General features: G+C 41.0%; 2 protein-coding genes across 13 annotated transcripts in view; one reads left to right on the top strand and one right to left on the bottom strand.

The window, feature by feature from the left end:
* The window catches only part of DCBLD2 (discoidin, CUB and LCCL domain containing 2), an 84,434-nt gene extending 71,562 nt beyond the window's left edge, over positions 1 to 12,872 (top strand). For both annotated transcript variants that reach the window (XM_055567894.1, XM_055567893.1), the window contains 4 exons: positions 2,013 to 2,106; positions 6,230 to 6,279; positions 8,321 to 8,458; positions 9,102 to 12,872. In XM_055567894.1, the coding sequence (XP_055423869.1) occupies positions 2,013 to 2,106; positions 6,230 to 6,279; positions 8,321 to 8,458; positions 9,102 to 9,571 (752 nt within the window). In that variant the 3' untranslated portion in view covers positions 9,572 to 12,872. The remainder of the gene's footprint in view (positions 1 to 2,012; positions 2,107 to 6,229; positions 6,280 to 8,320; positions 8,459 to 9,101) is intronic.
* The window catches only part of ST3GAL6 (ST3 beta-galactoside alpha-2,3-sialyltransferase 6), an 86,723-nt gene continuing 86,278 nt past the window's right edge, over positions 12,493 to 12,937 (bottom strand). For all 11 annotated transcript variants that reach the window (XM_055567896.1, XM_055567895.1, XM_055567901.1 and 8 more), the window contains one exon: positions 12,493 to 12,665. The gene's annotated coding sequence lies outside the window, so the exon portion shown is untranslated. The remainder of the gene's footprint in view (positions 12,666 to 12,937) is intronic.

Below are 12,937 nucleotides of genomic sequence, written 5' to 3'. Positions count from 1 at the left end.
GATGAATCACAAGCTGTAAAAGATTGCCAGGAGAAATATCAATAACCTCAGAAATGCAGATGACACCACCCTTATGGCAGAAAGCAAAGAGAAATTAAAAAGCCTCTTGAAGGTGAAAGAGGAGAGTAAAAAAGCTGGCTTAAAACTCAGCATTTAAAACATGAAGATCATGGCATCTGGTTGCATCACTTCATGGCAAATAGATGGGGAAACAATAGAAACAGTGATAGACTTTATTTTCTTGGGCCCCAAAATCACTGAGGATGGTGACTGCAGCCATGAAATTAAAAGATGTTTGCTCCTTGGAAGAAACACAATGACAAACCTAGACAGTGTATTAAAAAGCAGAGACATTACTTTGCCTACAAAGATATGTATTGTCAAAGCTATGGTTTTTCCAGTAGTCATGTACAGGTGTGAGAGCTGGACAGTAAAAGGCTGAGTGCCAAAGAATTGATGCTTTTAAACTGTGGTGTTGGAGAAAACTCTTGAGAGTCCCTTGGACAGCAAGGAAATCAAACCAGTCAACCCTAAAGGAAATGAACCCTGAATATTCATTGGAAAGACTGATACTGAAGCTCCAATACTTTGGCCACCTGATACAAAGAGCCAACTCATTGGAAAAGACCCTGATGCTGGGAAAGATTGGAGGCAAGAGGAGAAATGGGTAACAGAGGATGAGATGGTTGGATGGCATCACTGACTCAATGCACATGAGTTTGAACAAGCTCCAGGAGATGGTGAAGAACAGGGAAGCCTGGCGGCTACAGTCCCTGGGGTCCCAAAGAGTGGAACACAACTTAGCAACTGAACAACAACTTGGTACTATGTTGTTATCTTTTCACATCTGTAACTATTTTGCAGTCACTTCCAGTATCCAGGTAATATTTTATTATAAGGAGGATACAGTGATTTACTTCCTCTCCCTCATTGTTGAGCATTTGGATTACTTCCTGGTTTTCAGTCTTGTGCGGATACATTAGCAAAGATCTTTAAAGGTACATCTTTAAATGGCATCATAGTTTTCTCCTAAGAATAATTCTGCATAGAGAATTGTCAAGTAACACCTTTTTATAAATTTTGCCCCAAAATGCCGATCAGAATGATCTCAATAGGCATTGAGACTCTCTTCAGCAATTAGTTGTTTTTTTAAATATTTGCCAACTTGATAAGCAAAAATAGCATCTTCTTCTTGTCTGAGTTCTACTTCTCTGATTACTAGTGAGGTGAACATGTTTACTGCTCACTTTTTTTTTTTTTTGCTTGTTCAATAAGTTTATTATTGTCTTTATCTGAAAAATTTTGATAGCAAATTGAGGTTTGGTTTATTAACTCTTGGCAGCCTGTTCCTGAACTTGAAGGAAGCTGATCTTTCTTCTGAGCAAATGACATTTTGGGACAGTTCCACCTCACCTCTTCTTTTTAACTTCTTTCTTAGGCTTCTTCTCATATGCTGGATTTTCTTGTATTACAGCATGAGCTTTCTTATACATCTCCTCCATCATGTCTGTAGTTACGTTGTTCTTTATGTACTGAGAGAATTGTTTCTTGTAAGCATCCTCATATTCTTCAATCAGGTAACGCATGTAATCTGCAGCATTGTGCTCCACGATATGCTTTCAGTGTACCTCAGCGTTGAATTCTTTGCTTCTTAAGGCATTGCTTTTTTATCTCTGCTGACCTTTCTGTTTATTTTTTACTGTAAACTCTGTAGTAGATTAACTATTATTAACCTCTTATCACATATGCAGAAAATATTTCCCGGTTTATCATTTGTCTTTTAATCTGTCTTGGTGTTTTAAAAACATAGAATGGTGGAGCAAATAATGCAACAAATTTCCACGTATCTGTGAAATCTCTACAGTTACCACTTGTGCCCACTCATGGCATAAATTATGGGGTTTTTTTTTGAGCTAGAAAAACTTTGAATGTTGATACGGTTAATCTTGACTCTTCTCCTTAATGATTCTGTCTTTGGTGTTAATGTGTTTTTGTCTGCTGCTGTTTTGCAGATGTAGCCTTGGCCGCGGTCCTTGTCCCTGTGTTGGTCATGGTGCTCACCACTCTCATTCTCATACTGGTGTGTGCTTGGCATTGGAGGAACAGGTTAGTGCAAAACCAGTCCACCTGACTGGTCCTAGAGGGGATGTTTCCAAATATGAAATAGAACTAAATATAGAAGATGAACCCTTTTGAGAGGAAGAGTAAAGGTGGTCAGTAAAATAAAAATATGTACATATCTCCTTTATTCCCATAAAAAATGAGTAAGTTCAATCCCGTAATAAGTTATTGCGTGCCTTTATTATATCAAACTTTGTGTTACACATTGGGTTACACACTGGGTTACACACAGTAGTAAGGTATAATAGACACTGAGTAACATTTACTGAGAGAATGAAACACCGTTCTTATCTCCAGATTGTCTGGCAGATTGACCACTATACTTTGGCTTGATGAGTTGTACATGAAGTACAGAGGAACACAGATGCAAGAACCTTGAGAGTTACCTGAAACCTTTTTTCCAGAAAAGAGTAATCCTCATATTTGACAAGTTTTCCCTTAAAGGAGGAGTTGATTTTAGCTAGATAGAGGAAGAGAGAATGGCCCAGAGTGAGGGCATGGCTTGGCAGAAGGCACGGAGATGTGAAATGTAGGCAGAATAGTGAGTTGTCTCGCAGGGGCTTGGCATGGGGGAGCACTGGGAGACTCATAGAAATGCAGCCTGGGTCTGGACCAGGAAGGCTTTCTGTAGATGGGGAAGACATTGACCAGTGTTCAGCGGGCAGGTGATACTCTCAGATGACTGTAGGAAAGTGGTGGCAGCAGTTGGTGAGGGTGGATTGAAGAGACAAGAGACTAGAAAAGACAGAGAGGTGAGTTAGGAATCTACTAAGGCCAGGCAAGAACATAACACAGCAGTTCTAGGACAGGGGGAGACATGAGGGGGAGAGTTTGCCAGTGGTGTGTGGGGGGGGAGGGGCTTGATGGGCTGCTTGCCGGAGGAGGAGGAGGATCTAGGATTCACTCCAGTTTCTGGCTTGTGCAGTTAGACCAGTAGGGATAACATAGCAGTGGGGACAGCTTGGGTGACTAACAGGTTTGGAGGGAGTTCATTTGTTTAGCCATTAAATATCTGCACTCTGACTCTGTACCAAATATTTGAGCCGTCTGGTGGGAATCCTCTGGTGAGCCCCAAAGTCTGTCCAGTGGGAGAGAATACATTGCAGGTAACCATCCACCTTGGAACCTGCTTGTCACAGGGCCGAGCTCTCAGGGCAGGTAGGAATCACAAGATTGGAGATAAAACAGTAGCCCGTGTTCAACAAGTCACTGGGTTTATTACACATAATTAGCACACAACTCAGGTTGGGCAGAGTAGGGAAAGTGGGGTAACGAACCACTCCAAGGAGCAGTCTGGAAGGAGGCGTCTCGGCACCAGCAGCAGCAGTCTCTGGTCCAACTGCAGGCCTTGGCCCCAGCAGGGCCACAGGCAACGTCCATGTGCATGGGGTCAGGGCCTCCAGCCAAGAGCCTTCAGGTCACTCAGCTCAGTGGTCTCCTCTTAAGGAGTAACTGTTACCCAGGGGAGGAGTCCTGACTCCTTTGGTCTCTCTGTCTGTTCCTGTGCTGTACATGGCCCATCAAACTTCTGATCTAAAGTAATGTTCTCAGTTTACCATGCTAAGACACTGGCAACCCTACAGCAGACGTTTCAAAACAACTCTTAGGAAAGTTCACCTTGGCCACTGGGAGTCCCATTTTGAACTAGGTAGCAAGTAGTACAGGCTTCCCTGGTAGCTCAGTTGGTAAAGAATCTGCCTGTAATGCAGGAGATCTGGGTTCAATTCCTAGATCGGGAAGATCCCCTGGAGGAGGGAATGGCAAGTCACTCCAGTATGCTTGCCTGGAGAATACCATGGACACAGGAGCCTGCTGGGCTACAGTCTATGCAGTCGCAAAGAGCTGGATATAGCTGAGCAAATAACACACACACACACACACACACACATCATAAATAGCTTAAATCCCGTAAGTTTCACACAAGAGGAGTAGGAAATAACACAAAAGAAATCCCATCAAAACAGGACTGACTACCGTGTGTTCCATGGGAGGAAGGACCCTGTCTGCAGGACTGACAGCTTAGCATGGCGGGGCAGGGTGAGGAGGGGAAGGAGGGAACAGGGCTGTAGGAGAGTCCAGGAAGGGAAGTTCATGCTGCTCTCAGACAAGTGGACAGCAGCAGTAGTGGTGATGAGAACATCAATGGCAAATCTTTATACAAAATCAAATGAAATGCTGACTTTACACATTATTCTAAATGCCTTACATGTTTAACTCATTTAACCAGTTTGTAAAGCAGGTATTGTTACAGATCCCATTTACAGAAAAGGAAAGTGAGACTGAGAGGGCACAAGTAACCTGCCGAGGTCACCTGGTCAGCACATGGCAGGGTGGGGATGTGGTCCAGGCCTCTGACAGTCAGCCGATCAGGTCTAATCATCTACGGTTAAAGCCCCGGGCCGGGGGGTGAGGAATGGCAAACAGAACTGTTGAGAGCCCCGAGACAAGTCCTGAGATGAGTTTGGGATGGTGTCTAGAGGACTCTGTGGATATTCAGACTCCCCAGAGAGGTAGATGGAACATGAGCCTGTTCAGGACAGAAGGTCTGAGCTGCAGAATTAAGGTTACTTTTAAGAACTTAGTGAATGAAATTGCAGACAACTGGCTTTGTGACAAGGAGCAAAGAGGAACTGCCATTAAGGGGCTTATGGAAGGTAGCCAGGAGAAAAGTAATAATAAAAACAGCTGCCACTTACTGCCTCCCTGACCCATGCCGGACACTGTTCTAAGTACTTTACATGTCATGAATAAACAACCTGAAGCTTTTTCATTTGAGATCAAGAATATGCAATCCTATTTTATAGTACAGCCATTGGACAACTTCAGCACCTACCTTCTTATCCACAAATTTTACACTCTACTTCCTTGAAATAATGAAGTATTATATTTTAAATACAGCCATACTCTTGCCTGGCAAATCCCATGGACAGAGGAGCCTGGTAGGCTGCAGTCCATGGGGTCGCTAGGAGTCAGACATGACTGAGTGACTTCACTTTGACTTTTTATTTTCATGCATTGGAGAAGGAAATGGCAACCCACTCCAGTGTTCTTGCCTGGAGAATCCCAGGGACAGGGGAGCCTGGTGGGCTGCTGTCTATGGGGTCGCAGAGTCGGACACGACTGAAGTGACTTAGCAGCATACTTTTAAATGAGGAAGCTCTTAGTATCAATAATAAAAACACAGTCTTATACTGGAGAAGAATGTTTCCAAGTAGGAAAGGCACATCCCTTGGGCTTTTGAGGAAGCCTCATTTGTGATTATGAGCAAATCACATAACCCTCTGGAGCTCATTTATAACAATGGAACAGCTTCTTTCTCTTTAGCTTGCAGAGCATTATTTTAATTAGATTTACATTCTTGAGCCAGAAAATGTCCTTTCATGTGCTTGATATTTTTCTCTGTAGATAGCAGTTTTTAATGCCAGGGAGGGACGGAAGTTTCTCCAGGGAAAGATATTCTGAATTCTGAGGAGTGGGCTAAGGAGAACCTTCTCCACAGCCCGCGTGGCCCTCAGCTCTCTCCCTGTTAGTGATGGTGTGGCTTGTCCTGGGCAGGGTAGAGAAATCAGGTCTACGCAGTTAAGGGTATGTGTGACACTTTAAACTTCTCAGGGGCAAAGGACCGTAGGGAAAAAACAGTAAGTTGAGAAAATAATAACAATGGAGAAGAAAATGTGAGGGTTGTGTTATTCTTGTTGTCCTGTGAACTTGATGAATCAACAGATTTGTGAAATTTGTATTTGAAACCAAAATAAACCCAGCATGTCAGGGTTGGGTCTTTGGTTTGATTCAGCTTTTTTATCTACAGAATCAGTCTTTTTTTTAATTAAAAAAAAAAAAACTCTTTATCCGTTTTGAGTGGGAAAGAGTTGGTTAACAAAATACCTCTGTCAGCAGATAGTTGCTTAATATTTATTGAGAGTCCAGAATTCAACCATGGCAACTTTGAAAGTCAAATGAAAAAGAGGTCTCCCCCAGGTAGATCAGCAAGTAGCAGTGTGTACTCTTGACTAATTATTAACTTTTGAGTGTTTATCTTACTGTTTCAGAGCTTTCTTACTAGTGAATTCACTCTATTTGCTTTTTTTTTTTTCCTGTATTTTTCCAGAAAGAAAAAAACTAAAGGCACCTATGACTTACCATACTGGGACCGGGCAGGTAATTTACGGCTTTGTATCTTCATGGGCAGAGGAACCTGGTAGGCTGCTGTCCATGAGTCGGACATGACTGAGCGACTTCATTTTCACTTTCCACTTTCATGCATTGGAGAAGGAAATGGCAGCCCACTCCAGTGTTCTTGCCTGGAGAATCCCAGGGACGGGGGAGCCTGGTGGGCTGCCGTCTATGGGGGTCACACAGAGTCAGATACGACTGAAGCTACTTAGCAGCAGCAGAGGGAAGCCCTGCCCTGTAGGGGGCGACAGTAGAAGAGGAAAGCCATTTTCAGGCCCACATGAACTCCCCGGCACTGTTAGAAAAATGGCATTCCTCTTCTGTTCTGAATTTTTTCTTTTGTGTAAAAATCTCCTGTAGTCGCTGAGTAATGAAGTGGAATTTCGTTATAAGAATTTCTCATAACACACGCTTTGCTCTTTTCCTTCTGGAAACGTGTCTGATTTGCCTCCACGTACGTCTCTGTCTTGAGACCAGCTTTCTGTGCGGTGTACGTGAACACTAGGCAAGGGGGGGGACTGCGGTTCTGGTGACAGCGTGGCTCGCTCTGCTGTGGCTGTTTGTCCCAGTGGAGCTAGTCTGCCATCTCTGCCATGAGTTGTCGTTCCTTCTGATTCCTACTCTGTGTGGCAGGTGGCAGCTTGCTGCAGGTCACAGCAGGGCCCTTCTGCGGGTCTCCCTCTTCCCCAGCCTCACTGGAATGACTGTTCGGAGCCCAGCGAGTTCACTGTGACTAGGGCAGAAAAGAGCAGTGGTGGGGTCAGATCCTGTGCCGCTTCCCCCCACCCCCCGCCCAGGGTTACTCTTAGACTTCTTTGAACTTATTAATGTATTAAAAACCCCTGCTAGAACAACTGTCTGGCTGCACTGAAACAGCAGTGGTTTGCTTCAGTATATTGCTTTTGATAGAGATTTGTACCATGTTCTGCTTTGCACTGGATCGTCTATCAAAGCAGAAAATAAGCTTGAACAAATTAAGGAACTAGAAAAAGAAGAACAAACTAAACCCAGAGCTACTGGGAAGAAGTAAACAAAGATTAGATGAAAGAAAATAGAGAATAGGGGAAAAACAGAAAATGGCAGGTATTGGCAAGGATGTGAAGAAACTAGAACCATTGTGCACTGTTGATGGGAATGTAAAATGGTACCGCTTCTTTGGAAAGTAGGTGTGTTTTTTTGGTCAGTTCCTCAAAGAGTTAAAAATACAATTACTGTATGATCCAGCAATTCCACTTCTAGGTGTATACCCAAAAGAATTGAAAACAGAGTCTTGAATAAATATTTCTACTTCCATGTTCATAGCAGTATTAAATAGTTAAAACATGGAAGCAACCCAAGTATCAATCCACTAGTATATGGATAAGCAAAATGCAGTATACACATAAAATGAAATGTTAAGCCTTAAAAAAGGAAATTCTGTACTATATACTACAATGTGGATGAGCCTTGAGGACTTTATGCTAAGTGAAATAAGCCAGTCACAAAAAGAAAAATAACATGACTCCGTTTTTACGAGGTACTACTTATATATATAGTATTCTAAAGACAAAGTAGAATGCTGCTTTCCAGGGACTGAGGGGAAGAGAGAATCAGAAACTATGGTTTCATGGATGTGAAACCTCAGTTTCACAAGACGGAGATAGCTGGAATGAGGGTTGCCCAACAATGTAAACACATGTAATATCACTGAGCTGCTTAATTAGTGGTTCAGAAAGTTCCCTGGTGCCCAGTGGTCAGGATTCCAGGCTTTCGCTACTACTGGATTCAATCCCTGGTCAGGAAACTGAGATCCTGGAAGCCGTGTGGGTGCAGCCAAAAAAAAAAAGGGGGGGTAAGATAGAAAATTTTATGTTATGTGTATTTTACCACATTTTTTTAAAAAAAGTCTTGATCATCAAGGCTCATTTTATAGATCTTTGTTATAGAAATGGCTTAAATGCAGCAGAATTTCTTCCTTCGTATACTGTTATCATTTCAAACATAGCTTTCTCTTTAATGGTCTCTCTTGCTTATGGTCACAATGAAGGTTGGTGGAAAGGAATGAAGCAGTTTCTTCCTGCCAAATCAGTGGAGCACGAGGAAACCCCAGTTCGCTACAGTAGTAGCGAGGTGAACCACTTGAGTCCAAGAGAGGTCACCACCATGCTGCAGACGGACTCTGCAGGTAATTACAGCACAGCCCGGGCTCAAGGGGAAACTGCTGTGCTTGCTGCAAAGTGCTTCGGTATTTACAGTGTCTTTTATCTTTTCCATGTGTAGGAGATGAGCTAGTTTCCAAATGTAGAACCACTTTTTAAAAAAGACCTCAAGAGAGTCATTTCTGTGTCTCAGATGTTCTATCCATAAAATTGGGGTATTCATTTCTTAAAAACTTTGGGTATTTTGTCTGCTTATCTGGAATTTCATTTGGTTTTATTGGGAGTTTGGGGGTATTGAAAGGAGAGCGGGAAAGACACAGTGGCTTCAGTATTTATCCTATTAACCCAGTGTATATTTTAAACATTTCCTAATATTTGAAAAAGAAAAACAAGACCAATACAGTAATGGACTATTTATTTTCGAATGAAATAGTTATCTGTAAATCTGAAGAACACATACACTCTTTATGCAGAATTCCATGAATGAAGCTTTCTGGCACATTGACATATTACCTTGAGATAGCATCTTTTTTAATTTTGAAGTTGATTCTTGCAGGAAAATCCATCCGTCTCCATGATAGCACAGGTGCCATAAAGATGTGTGTGTTTTCAGGGTAAGCCTGTGGCATTAATGAGAGAACTTTTCTGTTTGTGTTTTGTGACACCCAGAGTATGCGCAGCCACTTGTGGGAGGAATTGTGGGCCCCCTCCATCAGAGGTCTACCTTTAAACCAGAAGAAGGAAAAGAAGCAGGGTATGCTGACCTCGATCCCTACAGCTCCCCAGTGCAAGAAGTTTACCACGCCTATGCAGAACCACTGCCAGTGACCGGGCCTGAGTACGCAACACCAATCGTCATGGACATGTCCGGGCACCCCTCAGCTGCAGCTGGCCTGCCCTCAACTTCCACTTTCAAAGCTGCAGGGAACCAACCACCCCCCTCAGTGGGAACATACAACACTCTCCTCTCCAGGACCGACAGCTGCTCCTCGGCGCAGGCCCAGTATGATACCCCAAAAGGTGGGAAGCCGGGCCCAAGCGCCCCGGACGAACTGGTGTACCAGGTGCCGCAGAGCACGCAGGAGGTGTCAGAAGCAGGGAGGGAGGGGGAATGTGACGTTTTTAAAGAAGTCCTTTGAAGGTGATGCTGCTTTTTACAAAGCGTCATTTTAAAGCACATGGCCTTTTTTGTTGTTGTTGTATTAGTGGTAGAACGTATTATATATCTGTCACGGATGTGGTGTTGGGGGGAAGTGTGATGACCGAGGTACAAAAAACTACTAATCTTACCATCTTGCTTTAAAAGGGTTACTGTGGCACAGTTACTGCTTGCCTATGAAATTTCAAACATCCTGTTTGTTACTACTGTAAAACACTATTTTATACAGAAAAGGCTCCCTACTATGCACTTCAAAGAAATTTAAAATCACTGAGTATTTATTACCGATGCTGCAGGTACATTGATGAACTCGAGATGGCTCTGTAAGCCTTTTTGGCAATAACGCATGGTACTGTTCTTAAAATGTCTAATGGCTTGAAATTCAGCAATTTGTGAAAGGTGGGTACTATTGTGATTTCTTCCTCTTCTATTCCTGTATTGCTTTCTGAATTTAAAAAATATATATTGATATAATCATGGTTTTGATTGCAGCATTATATATTTATCCATCTTTCCTTAGGAAGAGCTGTAGCTGGGAAACTGACCTGTAGTGAGCAGAGTGATTTTTCACTTTCTGACACTCTAATGAACTTAAACATTTCATAGTACATGACCTGGTCTCATCCCTGGCTTGTTCCACCTGGGGCCCTCGGTGGCCTGCCCCATTCTCATGTTATAAATGCCTGAGTTTTTTCAGTGGGTGATGCTTGCTCTATCAGTCTCATTAATTTAGATCTCCTAGTGTCTTCATGCGGAAACAGGAACTTTATAAATAAAAAAGCTATAAAGGAGATCCTCTGCTCCAGACTTTATTTGCAATGGGATTCTTCCTAGGAGAGTGGGAAAAGTTAAGGACTTCTAAACGTGAACACTGTAAACAAGACCCACTTAATATGTCTCAACGTGAAAGGCAAAATTATTCCTCAGGAATCGTATAAATTACCTCCCCTCCACAAAAGTAACCAAATTGTTTTGGTTTTATATAAAGACTGTTCTTTGAATCTCAAGGTATTTATTGTTTTTAGTGAAATAAATAAATATTTTCCCACAGTAAGAAATGCAAACCCAGCATGTATTTTTCGGCTCTGTGTGATTACGCCATCCATGTGGTCGGGGGTGTGAGTAGTCTCGTGTATCACAGGGAACAGAGGGAACAAATGTTTTAGCATCCTAGCAAAGGAAAATTCCTGTCTTGTTTTTGATACCTCTGGGCAACTTCAGTCACCCAGAAGTAGTCTGAATGACTGAAATAGAAATCATCTGTAGTTTACTAGCCTTAGTGTAGAAACCGTCTTTAGAAGTCTTTAGATTGGCAAGATGATATGAGAAGCTAGCCATATGATTAAAATATATCAATTTTACATCCCCTAGTTTCTAGTTAATATTGAAGTGTACTTCCCCAGCAGGTTCTAGTCTTTTCTTTTAGCCTGTACCGCCAGATGATGGCAGAATTTGCTAAATTTAACCAACTATGTACAGTGTTCATTTTGCTTGCTTCCATGAGTCTTTCAGTATTGTAAAACGTTGCTCCAAAACAGAACTGCCAAATTCTACAGCCTCTCTGCATTCTAGTTGTATGATTTTTTTGTTGGTCTTATTTTCAGTTGCTTTTCCTTTTTCCAACAGACTTTTGAGGCATTTTATTCACTGAAAAACCAATACACATTTTGTTTCAAAATATTTGAAACAAAAAGCACAGATGTTGAACTTTTATTAAAACAGGTATGAATGTGTAAAGCACATAGTCATTCCCCTCCAGGTGGGAAGAGAGTAAACCAATTGCTTTATTTTTTTATTCATCCTTAGTATACAAAAATCTACTTTCTAAAATCATATGCCTATTTGAAGCTTTAAGAGAAATGAGTTCAGTAACTATTTCTTTTTTCCAAAGATGCTTGCTATTTTTAATTGTGCGTACCTGATTGTTTTCCCATAGAACTTTTTTTTTTTTGAGAAGCAAATGTTTTCTTAAATAATGCATGTTTTAAGACTTGATTCATATGTTGCCACTGTGCTGTCCCTTGAACTACCAATAATTTTTATAAAATATCTAGTTTTTAACTACTATTATATATTTTACTTTCCAAATGAAGAGCTGAGCCTGATACAAAAGGTTGTTCTGGTTTGTACTTTTTAATTCGTTTTCATATTAGAATTTTTTTTTTAATGTTACTATGTCTGATACATATACAGCTTTGGAGACAATCAAGTAACAACTGAAAATGTGAAGGTAACCATTTTTTTACAAAATTCCCTTGATTTTTTTATTCTTTGCTTGAAACATGTTAAAAAAAAAAAAGTCACTGTGACTTACTGGGTTAAATTTTTTCCTGTTAATGCAGTTATAAAAATAGAATCAGATAGTGGTACAGGAAATGTGGCCCTTAAGGTTTCATAAAATTACACTGACTTCGCTGTTACTTGATCTTAGGAACCAGCACAGTTGAAGGTAAGATATTGTGAATGCTGATTTATATTGTATTAAAAGCTGTAAATCTAAATAGGTCCTATTGTGTATGCAGGGTCTAGCCCAGTTATTTAAGTTCACGTTTCGCTATTTGCACTTTGCATTGAACAATGGGTTTATTTGCTGTTGAAATGGTTCGAGTAGATTTATACCGTAATTGAAAATATGTTATGTATACATTTGCCCTTCTCCCTCCCATCCACAAGAGGGAGCAGAAAATGAGCTTATTTAAATATGAATGTGGCCATAATTCTGTGGAATGTAATAAAGCTTGAACCTCTTTCCCTGGGCTCCACATTGTTACCTGGAGAGCAAGAGGGTTATGGGAAAACACCATGTCAGATAATAGGATTAGAAAGAACAACTAGATTAGGTGGGACAATAAAAGCTTTTCAACCCTCTTAAGAGAAATCAGTGAAGTTCTGTTTATTAAAAAAAAAAAAAAAATTACCTACTGGCTTTGCCTTTTGGTTCTGAACTTGAAATCCCTAAACTGCAATATCTAAGTAAGAGTTGGATATTTTTAGGTCAACTGTGGCACCAGTTCTCATATAATCCAACTTGTAACTAGTTTCTTCTTCTCATCTCCTCCTCTTCTTTTTTGGCACTGGGAAAGGTAGAAACAAAACATATATTGAAATACGTATTGGAAATAAAAATGGCTTTGAGTGTCAGTGATATTCTCCCAGAATGTACTTTTCTTACCTCGGCATGTACTGTAGTCACTCAATATTTGTATATGTTGCTAGAATTTGATTGTATAAATAGTGAGATTTTAATGTGTTCATGTGTTTTTAATAAATTGTATATATGTGTCTTGTTCCTTTTTTTTTTTCTTAAACCTTGAGGTTTGTAACAATTCTCGTACTATACAAAATA

The sequence above is a fragment of the Bubalus kerabau genome, chromosome 2 (assembly GCF_029407905.1).
Source record: "Bubalus kerabau isolate K-KA32 ecotype Philippines breed swamp buffalo chromosome 2, PCC_UOA_SB_1v2, whole genome shotgun sequence".
In the NCBI taxonomy this organism is placed as follows: domain Eukaryota; kingdom Metazoa; phylum Chordata; class Mammalia; order Artiodactyla; family Bovidae; genus Bubalus; species Bubalus kerabau.
The sequence above is the reverse complement of the archived record's forward strand: the minus strand, read 5'-3'. Positions and strand labels throughout refer to the sequence as shown.